Here is a 14,402-nt window from a genome sequence, read left to right as displayed (position 1 = left end):
GGGGACTGGCCTCAGGATTCCCACCCTCATGTCATTTTCCCAGCCACATGAATCACACTAGGGACTTCATGCTTAGAATCCCATGGTTGTGGGCCCCCCAGCCTTGACAGCATCCATCCTGGCCCCCTCCTCTCTTTCACCCAGCCCCTGCTACCAGTCCCCTTTGCTGTCAGCTGCTTGCCAGCCTCCCCACACCCAGAAGATGCATCTGCAATATGCAGATGACTGAAAAGACCCAAAGGAACAGAGCTAATGGCAAGATTCCAAGCAGAATGACAAGTCAATGGGGAGCCCTCTGCAAGCCCCCCAAATGCCATTCTCAGAAGCCTCAGGCCAGACACTCACCTCCATCCTCCCAGCACCAACTGCACACCTGCCCTTCTGCCCCCTGAAAACCGGAGCATGGCTGGATCTTTAAACAGGGGAAAAATGCTTCATCATGTTCTGCTTCTCCATGCAAAACCAGAAACTCCCTTCCCCCTCCCTTCTCCTCCCAAGCGCACTCTCCTCCCAGTAAAACCTGGTTAAAGGGACAGTACAATCACATCCCCATCTCTGAGGGTCTGCTTAGAACCAGGGGTCTTGGAGTGAGGTGGGGTGCAGAGAGAAAAGGACAGATAGAGGTCTTTCCTAGGGTATTTGTCTGTCCCCATCCTGGGGAGCCTACAGAAGGAAAACCATGCAGGCTGGAAATGTAGTGTGGGTTGAATTAACTGCCTGAGGGAGGCTCAGGTCTGGGATGGAAGCCTTCAGTGATTCCCCAGGGGGTCTCAAGGCTCCCCCCTCCCCCCGCATCTGACATCTAGGTCCCTTCAGCTCCAATGGAAGGGCAAGACAGGTTTGTATGTGGGAGAATGTCATAGAATAGAGGGAACTGGACCCCCAATAGAAGGTCAAGGGGCTGGGTCTCTGGCTGCCAGGGTGACCCCACTAGATTACCCATCCACCCCTCCTCAGTCCCCCATCTGCATAGCACAAGAATCAGGCGACGGGGAGATAGAATTCCTCCCTCCCATCCCTCAAGGGGAAGGCAGAGGTTAATTAACCCCTTTCTCCCCAGCGAAGAGTAGGCCCTGTCCTTGGTGCTGAAGCATCAGCCGCAGCGCCACCCCCACTCCCAAGGCTCTTGACTGGAGTCAAACCCAAGACAAAGCTAAATATCACCAACAGTGCAGGCCCCCCAAATACAAAGGCCCTCTTTTCTACCTGAATTAAGGCTTGTGGGGGTGAGCGGCTCTGGTACCCTGAAAGCTTCTTACTGCTTCTCTGGGTGTGAGAAGGGAGCCCAGTCATGACACCCACTTGTCTCTTGTGGGTGTGGGGAGAGACGACAAGTTGAAGCCGAGGAGATGGAGAGGGAAGAGGAAGAAAGGACTTCCGAGTTGTGGGGAAGTGGCTGCTATATCCACGGGCAGTAGAAGGATTCCTCTCCTCTACTGATGCCGGAAACTTCCCAAGTCTCTAGGGGTCTCAAGTTGCAGCCTGACCTAGAGCAAGGTCTGTTCTTTGTACCGATGGGAAAAACGAGTGGGGGTGGGGAACAACTTGTTCAAGGTCATTTACCAGCAATTGTGGAGCTGTCCTCAGTGTGCAGACCCTGGCTTGAGTGACTCCTAGCACACCTATCACTTCCCCCGACCCCACACCCAACTCACACCAGCTCTCCCAACTTCATGCCCAGTTCCCTGCAGTACCCCCACCCTTGGTCCTTTGACCCTTGCACACTCTGCCTTTACAGGGAACCCTCTGCCCACTTCATTGAGTGTCCTTCTTGCTGGGGCCGGTTTCAGGGTCTCCTGCCTCCCATCCTGAGGAGACCACTGTGCCCACCCCTAATCCGGGCTTCCCTTCTCCAGCCTCTGCAGTGTCTCCCACACCCCCAGTTCAGGGCAGCCTCGCCGTCCCTCCCCAGCTCCAGGTCTCCCCGTTTTCGGGCCAGTTGCCAAGTTCTTTGGCCCTCTCCTGGTGGCCTCTCTAGCAGCTAGGGGAAGGGTTACCTCCATTCAGGGGTCTTCTATCTTTACTCTCTGTAGTGCCCACCATGCCTCCATTCAGAAGTGCTTTTCTCCTCCCCTATTTCGGGCCGGCTGCAGACACTCCGCGCTCCCTTTCCTGAGGGTCTAACTATCAGGAAAATCCTGTGCCCCCTATCACTCGGGGTCCTCATCCTACTGTGTCTTCCACCGCCCCATCCCGAGGGCATCCTGCCCCATTCCCATCTGATCTCCTTGCCCTCACTCCCCCATTTTGGGCGCCTTCTCTCTTTCCAACATAGTAGTAGGGTCTCGCCACCCGCACCCGGGGGGTCCCCGGCGGTCCACTCCAGGGGTCCTCTACCGCCTGACGGCCTCGGGGGGGTGGGAGCGGGGGTCTCCTCTGACGCTGCATTGTCGATTCCACTTCACTCCTATGTTCCCCTGCCCCGCCCCTCTCACTGCGGCGGAGCTGGCCGGCCCCGGGCCGCTGGGGGAGGAGGCGGAGAGGGCGGGGCCCTCCTCCCCCGCTCCACCCCCCCCCCCCCGCCCGCCCCGAACTGCTGAGGGGCTGGACCCCGCCGGGCTGCTATAAAAGGGCCGGCCGGCCTGGAGGTGCCGCAGTGTCGCCCGCCTCTTCTCGGCCTCAGGGCTCCCTCTCCGCCGGTGGCCGCACCCGCTCCGGCCACGATGAGCTTCAGCGGCGCCGACGCGCTGCTGGGCGCCTTCGCGCCGCTTCATGGAGGCGGCAGCTTGCACTACGCGCTGGCTCGCAAGGGCGGCGCGGGCGGAGCGCGCTCTGCAGCCGGCTCCTCCAGCGGATTCCACTCATGGGCGCGGACCTCCGTGAGTTCCGTGTCTGCCTCCCCGAGCCGCTTCCGAGGCGCCGGGACCGCCTCCAGCACCGACTCGCTAGACACCCTGAGCAACGGACCGGAAGGCTGCATGGTGGTGGCGCGCAGCGAGAAGGAGCAGCTGCAGGCGCTGAACGACCGCTTCGCGGGCTACATCGACAAGGTGCGGCAGCTCGAGGCGCATAACCGCAGCCTGGAGGGCGAGGCGGCGGCGCTCCGGCAGCAGCAGGCGGGCCGCGCCGCCATGGGCGAGCTGTACGAGCGCGAGGTGCGCGAGATGCGCGGTGCGGTGCTGCGCTTGGGCGCGGCGCGCGGCCAGCTGCGCCTGGAGCAGGAGCACCTGCTGGAGGACATCGCGCACGTGCGCCAGCGCCTGGACGACGAGGCCCGGCAGCGCGAGGAGGCCGAGGCAGCGACGCGCGCACTGGCCCGCTTTGCGCAGGAGGCCGAGGCGGCGCGCGTCGAGCTGCAGAAGAAGGCGCAAGCCCTGCAGGAAGAGTGCGGCTACCTGCGGCGTCACCACCAGGAGGAGGTGGGCGAGCTGCTCGGCCAGATCCAGAGCAGCAGCGCGGCGCAGACGCAGGCCGAGGCGCGCGACGCCCTCAAGTGCGACGTGACGTCGGCCCTGCGCGAGATCCGCGCGCAGCTTGAAGGCCACACGGTGCAGAGCACGCTCCAGTCCGAGGAGTGGTTCCGAGGTTTGCAGGCGCGGGGGGGCGGGCAGGGAGGAGGGGCGCCCCCTGGTGGTCGGACATCGAGAGGCAGGGTGGTGTGACCTAGCGGGTGGTGTGACCTAGGCGGGTCCGCCTAGAGGGCTAGGCTGGATGGTGCGGTTGCTCAGGTTCCCTCAGCAAAGGGCACACCCCTTAGCTAAAAAACAGTTTTACTCTAGGTCTCTCGTGGGACGCTCCCCGCCTCTTCCTCCCCACTCTAGGTTCTCCTTTGGCCTTCTCCAGGGTCCTTGTATCTGTCCTTCAATTCTCGGTCCTCTCTGCTCCTTCTCCCAAGTCAGGGTAACCGCCCACTGTGAGTCCCCCTTCCAACAGGTTCGCTCTACCGCTCCAAAGCGGTGCCGGCTTCTAGTCGTTGGGGGCGGGGAGGTCCCTCTTTGCCCTTCAAAGTAACATCCCTTCCCTGTCCAGTGCTGCCCATCCCCCTCTTCTGCACACAGCAGGGGACCCCATTCTCCTGACACCCATCAGGCCCCTCCCGGCTACAGTCGGAGAGCGTGAGTCATTCTCACATTCTCTCTCCCCAGGAAGGCCATCATTACAACCAATTGGTGTGTGAGGCTGAAGTGGCCAGGGGGCCCTTGAATGTCCTCTCTCCCCTTCAGAAAAGCTGGGAGCCTCCCAAATCCATCTCCCTCCCCCACCTCCAGGCCACCCTGAGTCAGCTAGGGTGCAGCTGCCGCAGCTCTGAAGCTGTGTCCAACACCTGCAGGGTGACTTTGACCCACCCTCGCCCTCTCTGGTTTTCATTCCTTTTGGGGTTAGAAGGGGGATGGACCAACTGGGCTTCTTACCTTGGGGAGTTCCACGCTCCTTAAAACTTCTGCATTGTTCTTGGGAGAGGGTACAGGGGCTTCAGTGACTTTCAGAGAAGCCTGTGACCCACAGTGGGTAAGAATCCTCACCCATTTGGATGGTCTCTAAGTCTCTGGAAGCACTAGGAGAGAAAACCAGAAAAGCTGGGGTTTGGGTGCATGGCTTTTCCAGTCCCCGCCTCTCCTCTGCGGTAGCAGAACCACCCCTCCCCCATCTCTGCAGCAGCAAGGCTCCTCCCAGAGCAAACCTCCCTGCCCTCTTGGACTTTGCCCTTCACCCTGGCAGACCATCCCAGGACTTCTGGATCACTGTTCTTCCTCCCCAGCTCCCAAGACTCAGGTCCTGAGTATCATTATCTCAGGATTCAGGATGCTCACAGTCAGGAGGTTCACACTAGATCTCCAGACCTCCTCTGGCCCCTGAAGCCTTCTGGGAACCTGCAGCCTGTTGCTCACAGAGGCCAGGGTGTGGCTGCCGTCGGCACAGGGGCTTCCATGCTAGAGAACGTGCTGCCAGGGGGAGGAATGGACAAAGGAGCTGGCACACGGGCCCCAGACTCCACAGGGATCTGGGCTCTGCTATGGCCACATAGCTCCCAGAGCCCTAGTGCCTCTAAAGGTCATAGGCTCATTAATTTGTTCAACCCCAAGCTTGAGGTTAAGCTCCATGGGCCAGGTTTCATAACCCCCAGCACTGCCAGCCTTTGCTGGGGAGCTGAACCAGAAGCACCAGAAGAAATAGCGGCTTCTATTGCTGTGCAAGACCTGAGGCCTGCGTTTGGGGAGTCAGGGTGTGATCTTTGGAGCCAGATTTGAACCCCAGTCCTGCTGCTCAAACTGGCCTACTGGCCTTGGGCAGTGTCATCTGCCTGTCACAAAGGACAGGATGAGTGAAGCATCCAAAATAGCACCTGGCACTCAGAAGGTCCTTAACCCGTGTGTGGCCCCTTCCAAATCCAGTTGTGTCTAACCCTGTGCCCTGCCCCTCTCTCCCCCAGTGAGGCTGGACCGACTGTCAGAGGCAGCCAAGGTGAACACAGACGCCATGCGCTCAGCACAGGAGGAGATATCTGAGTACCGGCGCCAGCTTCAGGCCAGGACCACAGAGCTGGAGACGCTCAAAAGCACCAAGGACTCGCTGGAGAGGCAGCGCTCTGAGCTGGAGGACCGTCACCAGGCCGACATCGCATCCTACCAGGTGGGCGGGGTGGGGCAGAAAGCCAGACCCAGCCTGGCTGGGTGACCCTGGACAGTCACTGTCCCTCTGAGTGGAGAGCATGGGCCTTAGAGTCAGACATGCCAGGGGCATCTGCATGTCTTTGTAGCTGTGTGACCCTAAGAAAGGTATCTGCCTCTCTCTCTGACTGTGAATTCTCTCAATGCAATTTAAAAAAAAAGCCTCCTTTGTAAAACTATGAAGATTAAAGAGAGAGATGAACTTCTCATGAGATGAGTGAGAGACAGCAGAGTCTTGGTTGTGGTGGGTGTTCAGTAAGCAGTAACCAGGGTCTGAGTGAGGACAGGCTGTGAAGGCCTCAGCAGATACCTCCCACTAAAGACAATGATTGAAAGAAAGTGTCTAAAAATTCTTTTAGAGAACTTACTATACAAGCAGTATGTGGTTATTGTAGAAAAAGAGGTTGGAGGGCGGGGAAAAAAAAAAAAAAGAAAAAGAGGTTGATTTTTCACCAGCCATGATGGTTTACTTTAAGCAGTGGCTCAGTGGGCTTGGGGTTGGGGGGAAGCTTCAGCTCGTGTTTAGCGTGCTTCTGTGTATTGTCTCAGTCATCAGCGACAGTTGCCTCCTGAGCCTTTAATGTGAGGTGCGTTGGAGCGCTGGGCAGACAATAGGGAGCCAAAGCAGACGAGTTCCCACTGAACCCTTTCTAAGCTTAAGATCTGTAAAAATTCACCCGTCAGCCCACTGACCTGTGATAGCCGTGGTCGGTGTCTGATGTGTCTCGTTCCAGAGCACTCCCCAGGCTGAGGTTATACACACAGCAGGATGTTTGTTCCAGGTCCATGAATGAGGTCCTGAAGCTTTCACAAGGCGGGGGCTGGCCTGGACTGTGTTGGGTTTGCAGAGCCCGTCCCAGCCTCGCTGGTGCCGAGGGCCCGTGGTGACTGACAGTAACGCGTGTGTGACCTCTCCCCGCCAGGAGGCCATCCAGCAGCTGGATGCAGAACTCAGGAACACCAAGTGGGAGATGGCAGCCCAGCTCCGAGAGTACCAGGACCTGCTCAATGTCAAGATGGCTCTGGATATTGAGATCGCTGCTTACAGGTGAGGGGGTCACGGGGCCTTTGGGCGGTGGCAGCCCTTGTGTTCTCAGAAGGAGAAGCCTTGGATTTTAAGCTCCGCAGTGAGGTAAGCTGCTGTCTTAGAGATAAAAAAAAAAACCAAAAAAACTTTTTTTTCCTTACTATCATGAAATGTATACAGCATAAAATTTACCATTTAGCCATTTTAAAGTATTCGGTTCAGTGGCATTAAAACTATTTATATTGCTGTCCAGCCATCACTGTCATCTACCTCCAGAATATTTTTCGTCTTCCCACACTGAAATTCAGTGCTTGTTAAACAATAACTCCCTGATCCCTTCCCCACCTTCCCCCAAGTCCTGGCCACCATTGTTCTATCTTCTGAGAAGCAAATATCTTGAGAGTGACTTAGAGGGTCTGACAGTGATTTAGAGGGTTAAAGCTCCCCACCCTCTTCTCAGATTCAGCCAACCAGAGGCCTGTCTTGGGAGAGAAAGAAGGGACTTGAGTTGTCAAGGACCTTTACAACTCTACCTCTTCAAGAGAGTCTTTTCATTATTTCATCGAAACCACCCTCTGAGGTAGAAACTCTTAACGACCCTGTTTTTACCAATGAGGAGACTGAAGCTTGAAGAGTTTGAATGGCTTTGCTAATAAGGTCACACTTCTAGTGGGTAGAGAAGAGTAGAAACTCTGCCCCTACTCTATTCCTAAAATTCGAAGGATGAGAATATAACAACAGACCCTTGAAATTCAAATGGGAACATTCTAATACCTTTAAAGCCCAGGTTTATAAATGTGGAATTTCTTGCTCATACTCCCACCTTTCTCTTAAACAACGTTTGGTTTTTTTTTTTCTTAAACAACATTTTGAGGGACAATACATGTAAATTTTTTAATATAGGCGTTCTCTCTTGAGGGCCATTTTTCAGAGGAAAAAGTTTTATAAGTGATAGCCTTAGTTGAATTAAAACAAGAGCAATGCCATTGGGGTACAGATTCTGGTTGTCCTTGGGATGATCTGCTAGTGACCTTCTCCAGTCTAAGTGCCCACCATTCCCACCCCTTCTTCCACCAAACTATGTATCACTACACATAGGGGGTCTTTGGAGTAACTCAGGAAGCCCCCTACCTCAGTGATCAACTTTGAGTTAATAGTAATGTGTTCCATTATCCATTCTGCAGAAAACTCCTGGAGGGTGAGGAGTGTCGGATTGGCTTTGGCCCAAGTCCTTTCCTCCTTCCAGAAGGACTCCCCAAGATCCCCTCTGTGTCCACTCACATCAAAGTCAAAAGTGAAGAGAAGATCAAGATGGTAGAAAAGTCAGAGAAGGAAACTGTGATTGTGGAGGAACAGACAGAGGAGGTCCAAGTGACTGAAGAAGTGACTGAAGAAGAAGAGAAAGAGGCCAAAGAGGAGGAAGGAGAAGAAGCAGTAAAGTCTCCCCCAGCAGAAGAGGCCGCATCCCCAGAGAAGGAGGAGGCCAAGTCACCAGCTGAGGTGAAGTCCCCTGAGAAGGCCAAGTCCCCTGTGGAGGCCAAGTCCCCAGAGAAGGAAGAGGCCAAGTCACCAGCTGAGGTGAAGTCCCCTGAGAAGGCCAAGTCCCCTGTGGAGGCCAAGTCCCCAGAGAAGGCCAAGTCCCCCGTGGAGGCCAAATCCCCAGAGAAGGCCAAGTCCCCTGTGAAGGAAGAAGCCAAATCCCCAGAGAAGGCCAAGTCCCCAGTGGAGGCCAAGTCTCCAGAGAAGGCCAAGTCCCCCATAAAGGAAGAGGCCAAGTCCCCAGAGAAGGTCAAATCCCCAGTGGAGGCCAAGTCCCCAGAGAAGGCCAAGTCCCCTGTGAAGGAGGAGGCCAAGTCCCCAGAGAAGGCCAAGTCCCCAGTGGAGGCCAAGTCCCCGGAGAAAGCCAAGTCCCCCGTAAAGGAGGAGGCCAAGTCCCCAGAGAAGGCCAAGTCTCCAGTGGAGGCCAAGTCTCCAGAGAAGGCCAAGTCCCCAGAGAAGGCCAAGTCTCCTGTGAAAGAGGAGGCCAAGTCCCCAGAGAAGGCCAAGTCCCCTGTGAAGGAGGAGGCCAAGTCCCCAGAGAAGGCCAAGTCCCCTGTGAAGGAGGAGGCCAAGTCCCCAGAGAAGGCCAAGTCTCCTGTGAAGGAGGAGGCCAAGTCCCCAGAGAAGGCCAAGTCCCCAGTGGAGGCCAAGTCCCCAGAGAAGGCCAAGTCCCCTGTGAAGGAGGAGGCCAAGTCCCCAGAGAAGGCCAAGTCCCCTGTGAAGGAGGAGGCCAAGTCCCCAGAGAAGGCCAAGTCCCCAGAGAAGGCCAAGTCCCCTGTGAAGGAGGAGGCCAAGGCTCCTGGGAAGGAGGTCCCAAAGAAGGAGGAGGCCAAGTCCCCAGAGAAGGCCAAGTCCCCTGTGAAGGAGGAGGCCAAGTCCCCAGAGAAGGCCAAGTCCCCAGTGGAGGCCAAGTCCCCAGAGAAGGCCAAGTCTCCTGTGAAGGAGGAGGCCAAGGCTCCTGGGAAGGAGGTCCCAAAGAAGGAGGAGGCCAAGTCCCCTGTGAAAGAGGAAGAAAAACCCCAGGAGGTGAAAGCCAAAGAGCCCCCAAAGAAGGCAGAGGAAGAGAAAACTCCAGCCACACCCAAAGCAGAGGAGAAGAAGGACAGCAAGAAAGATGAGGTGCCCACGAAGGAGGCTCCAAAACCCGAGGAGAAGAAGGAACCTGCTGTGGAAAAGCCCAAAGAAGCCAAAGCTGAAGCCAAGAAGGAAGAGGCTGAAGATAAGAAAAAAGCAACCACCCCAGAGAAGGAGGCTGCTGCCAAGGGGAAGGAAGAGGCCAAGCCTAAAGAGAAGACTGAGGTGGCCAAGAAGGAACCAGATGATGCCAAGGCCAAAGAACCCAGCAAAGCAGCAGAAATGCCAAAGAAGGAAGAGACGCCGGCAGCACCGGAGAAAAAAGACGCCAAGGAGGGGAAGGCCGCAGAAGCCAAGAAGCCTGAGGAGAAACCCAAAACAGAGGCCCAAGCCAAGGAACCCGGCAAGGAGACCTCCACACCTGGGAAAGCCAAGGCTGAGAAATCCTCCAGCACAGACCAGAAAGACAGCAGACCTGCAGAGAAGGCTGCAGAAGATAAGGCCACCAAGGGAGAGAAGTAAGGCAGGGAGAAGGGATCGTTCAGAGCAGCCAAAGAAACTCAGGGGGGTCTGGGAGCTCAAGGGTCAGTATCACAAATTTTCACTTTTTTCTCTCTTTTCTTTAAGAAGAAACTCTGCTTAGACAACGGGCCCTCCTTCACCAAACAGGAATTTCTATTAGCAATATGTTAACAAGAGAGGGTCCTCCCAACTCCCAGCCCCGTGGCCCAAACCCTCCCTAGGCGACGGGCAATTATGTTATGATAGCTTATGTAGCCGAATGTGATATATGCCGAATGCCACACGTAAACACTTGACTATACAGACTGCCCCCTCCTCTCCAAATAAGTGCATTTATTTCCTGTATGTGCAACTGACAGATGACCGCAATAATGAATGAGCAGTTAGAAACACATTATGCTTGAGATGTCTTAACCTATTCCTGAATGCCTTCTATTTTCCAAAGGGGTGGTCAAGTCCTTGCCTAAAGCTCTCTGTCCCGGAAGAGCTGCAGCAGGTGGGGCTGGGCACTGACCACTGTACCACGCCAGGGCGCACTTTTCCACTGGAGTCCACTTTCAATTGCTTCTGTGCAATAAAACCAAGTGCTTATAAAATAGAAATGTGACTGTCGTCATTTCTTCTTTTCCCCTGGACGGGCTGGGGGATGGGCAAGGGAGGTCTTAATTTTACACTTGAGAATGCACAGGACTGGGCGGGAACAGGAAATTGCACGTCCGGGACTGGTTATGAGGCTGCTCTTGGAATGTTTCCTGGGCACAAACCCAGGCACTGTGCTCAGTGCTTTGAAATCTTATAAACAGGTGGCCTGGTGTGTGGTTTCTCCACAAGGTCCATGTACCACCTACATAAGCATCTGGGCACCTTATAAACATGCAGACTCCTTTATTCCACCCTAGACCACTGAATTAGAATCTGAGGGGTTGGCCTGGGACACTGTAGGCTTTACCGACTCCCACTTGGTTCTAACACACACTGAAGTCTGGGGACAGGTGAGGTCCGGGGCCATGGAGCCATCTATTTAAGAGCTCTGCATATGTCCTTGTTTTGTAAGGAGGGATGAGCTTTCTGAATGAGGGGCTGTATGTAGCTAATCCACCTGTAGTGAAGACTACAGTCACCACTATTGGGAACAATTTGTTAATAGTCACCTAACTGGACTCCAACATGCTTCTCTGGACATGCTGTTGGAACCTGCTGTGCTCTTGTGGATTTATGTGGGGTCTTTAATGTAAAATTTTGACCTCACGACTTCCTTCTAATAACTAGAATATGGCAAAGTGATGGGATGTCATTTCTGAGAGTAGATTACAAAAAGATTCTGGCTTCTGTTTTGTTTGTTCACCCTTGCTCTCTCACCTGGTCATTCAGCTGGAAGCCAGCTGCCATGCGGTAAGCTGCTCTGAGGATGAGGCTTCAAAAGGCCAGGAGCGGAAAGAGGCCTCTGGCCAACAGCCAGTGAGAACAACGGCCCTCAGAACAAAAAGAAACTGAATCCTGCCAACAACCACACTGTCGAACATGGACAAAGATCCTCCCCTGCTGAGCCTCCAGATGAGACTGCAGCCCCAGACAACACCCTGATTGTAGCTTTCTGAGAGGCCTTAAGGAAGAAGTGCCCAGCTAAACTGCACCTGGATGATAGATGTCTGCTGTTTTAAGCCACTAAATTTTGGAGCAATATGTTACATAGACAATATGGCTTTGACATCATAGGGAAACATGATACGTATTAGAGTTACAAGGGCTCTCATGAATCATTGTCTCAGCCAGTGTCTACAGAAGACACGAAGGGACTTGTCCAGACTAGAATCCAGGTCATCAGTTTTGGTCACCACTTACTGGGCATCCCCAAGGACTGGGCCCTGGACTACACATTTTATGTCCACTAATAGCCCAGTGGAGTGAGTGCTATTGAACTTGCATTTCTCAGTCGAAGACTCTGAGGCTCAGAGAAGCAGACATTGCCCAAAGTCCAGAACCAGGAAGAGGTGGTGCATGGATTTAAATTCAGACCTGTCTGACCACAGAACCCAGGCTCGTCCTTACTCAGTGGTCCTGCTGCCATCCTCTCGGGATGGGTTACATGGCCACCCCTAAACCAGGTACTGGAGGCATTTAGATGATCTCCTTCTCGTGGTGGCCCCAAATGGCACAGGCAGGACAGAAGGATCTGACCAGGATACCCTCTCTCTTCTGCTGTTGGCCAGAGGCCTCTTTCCACTCCTGACCTTTTGAAGGCTTATCCTTAGGGCAGCTTACCACATGGCAGCTGGCTTCCAGCAGAATGACCAGGTGAGACAGCAAGGGAAAACAAGCAAAACAGAAGCCAGAATCTTTTTGTAATCTACTCTCAGAAATGACATGAACATGCTCCCAGTGCTGTAGGCAGGAGTCACCGGTCAGACACCAACCAGACTGACTTGAACCATCTGCCAAACAAAATCATCCTCCCTCTGGGAGGATAACAAACCTTAGGAAAAACCAATGGAGTCAATTTACCATGGAATTGCTTGTCAGACCTATTAGAGGCCTGGGGGACACGGGTGGAATATGGACGGAGCCGACTGCTTTAGGATGATGTGCGCTTCCTGCTGGCTAGCTGTGAGCTCTGCAGATACAGCTGGGTTGATGAAAAACATCCTTCCTTTTCCCCCAGGGAGACTGCTTCAGAAAGGAGAGGTTAGGTTCTGTCTGTAACGATAAACAACTACATCTCACTGGCTTAACACGAAAGAAAGCATCTTACTCATTCATGCTATACACCCTGGGTCTGGCAGGGCTTTCTGTTCATGGTAGGTCGCTCACAGACCCAGCTAACAGGGGATCCATCTAGACCAGGGCTTCCAAGTTCACTGAGGCAGGGGTGAGTGGATGTGGCAAATCAGGCAGGGGCTCACTCTTCAAGCTTCTGCCTACAAGTGATACAGGTCTCCTCTGGAAACATTTCATGGGCCAAAGCAATCCACGTGCTTATATCTCACATCAGAGGGGGTGGGCAGTGTCATCCTACCAAGTGTTGAGGGAGGACAGTGGGAATCCTTTTAGGGGGAAACAAAATACTTTAAGAAAACACTTGCTACTGATATTTAATAATGATTCATAAACATTAGCTTACATAACCAAGCAGTTCAAGAAGGCTGACTTGTTTCACATACAGCTAGATCCAAGGGGGATTCTCAAGTAATGTCCCCAGGATGCTGTTACTTGTTCTCCATCTCTCAGCTGTCTTCCTCTATAGAGGCTTCATTCTCAGGCAGGACATCTCCACATGATCTCTAGAAGCTTCAGGCTTACATCCCATCTGCTTAGTAAACTCTGGAGGTCAGGGTTAGGGGTGGGAAAAACTCATTTTCAATGTTCCAGGAAAAGTCCAGGGTTTGTTCTTATTGGGTCCCTCAAACTGAAACTTAAGAGTTTGGGAGGTGTGTTCTGAAGGGAAATTAGAGGACTGTTACCAGAAGAAACCTGGGTAGGAAAGATCCTCTGGAGAAGGGAATGGCTACCCACTCCAGTCTTCTTGCCTGGGAAATCGCATGGACAGAGGAGCCTGCCGGGCTATAGTCCATGGGGTCGCAAAGAGTGGGACACAACTGAGTGACTGACTCTTCCACTTTTTCACTTCACCAGCAGCAAAAGGGGTGGATGTTGGGCAGCAACAATGATAAACGGCCACAGTGGCTTGAGCGCTTGTAGCAGAAGATCAAAAATAGCAGTAATACCCAGTTGTCCGTGGGTGTGCAGAGAATCCTGAACTTCCTGGAACTAATGGTTGGAAAGGAAATTGAAAAAACTTTCCGGGGAAGGCAACCTACTGAAATGTATCAAAAACCTTATAAGTTTAGATACGATAACGAAAGTATGCCACTCTAAGGAATGTATCCTAAATAAGCAGGTACAGAAATACTAAAAATACAAAATATATCCCCTTTATGTTTTAGAAAAATGAAAAATACTTTTAATATATAATAATAGGAGATTGGCTAAATAAATTACATCTATGTTAGTAAACGTATGGCAGAAAAAAAGAAAGTAAGTTTTTAATTTAACAGTAATTTGTATCAGGCTTCCCTGGTGGCTCAGTGGTAAAGAATCTGCCTGCCAATGCAGGAGACAGGGTTTTGATCCCTGGTCCAGGAAACATCTCACAAGCTGAGGAGTAATAGCCCACACGCCAAAACTACTGAGGCTGTGCCCTGGGGCCCGGGAGCCACAGCTACTGAGGCCTGCGCACCCTAGAGCCGGTGCTCCTCAACAAGAGAAGTCATCCCAAAAAGCCTGCAACTACAGTCCCAGCTCGGTGCAATTAGAGATAAGCCCGAGCAGCAGCAAAGACCCATATAAATAAATAAAAATGTAAAAAGTAATTTATGTCAGTGAGACCTAACAGGTTATCCACAGAACACTCCATGCAGCAACAGCAGAATACACATTTCTCCCCCAGCACACGTGGAGCATTCTCCAGGACAGACCATGTATCTTAGGCCATAAACAAGGCTCAATAAATTTAAAAGCATTGAAAATGGGCAAAGTGTTTCCAATCACAATGGAGTAAAATTAGCAATTAATAAGAGAAAGAAATTTGGGAAAGTCACAAATATGTGGAAATTAAACAAAACACTCCTAAAAAG

General features: G+C 53.1%; 1 protein-coding gene across 1 annotated transcript; it reads left to right on the top strand.

Moving 5' to 3' along the window:
• The first annotated feature begins 2,648 nt into the window (after positions 1-2,648).
• NEFH (neurofilament heavy chain) lies at positions 2,649-10,354 on the top strand. The gene is made up of 4 exons (XM_061141589.1): positions 2,649-3,525; positions 5,372-5,571; positions 6,533-6,657; positions 7,821-10,354. The coding sequence occupies exons 1-4, from the start codon at positions 2,664-2,666 to the stop codon at positions 9,769-9,771; spliced, it is 3,138 nt and encodes a 1,045-aa protein (XP_060997572.1). The 5' UTR covers positions 2,649-2,663; the 3' UTR covers positions 9,772-10,354.
• The last annotated feature ends 4,048 nt before the right edge of the window (positions 10,355-14,402 follow it).

Source organism: Dama dama, chromosome 5, assembly GCF_033118175.1.
Source record: "Dama dama isolate Ldn47 chromosome 5, ASM3311817v1, whole genome shotgun sequence".
Lineage (NCBI taxonomy): Eukaryota > Metazoa > Chordata > Mammalia > Artiodactyla > Cervidae > Dama > Dama dama.
Note: the sequence above shows the minus strand (reverse complement) of the source record. Positions and strands in the feature narration are given on the sequence as shown.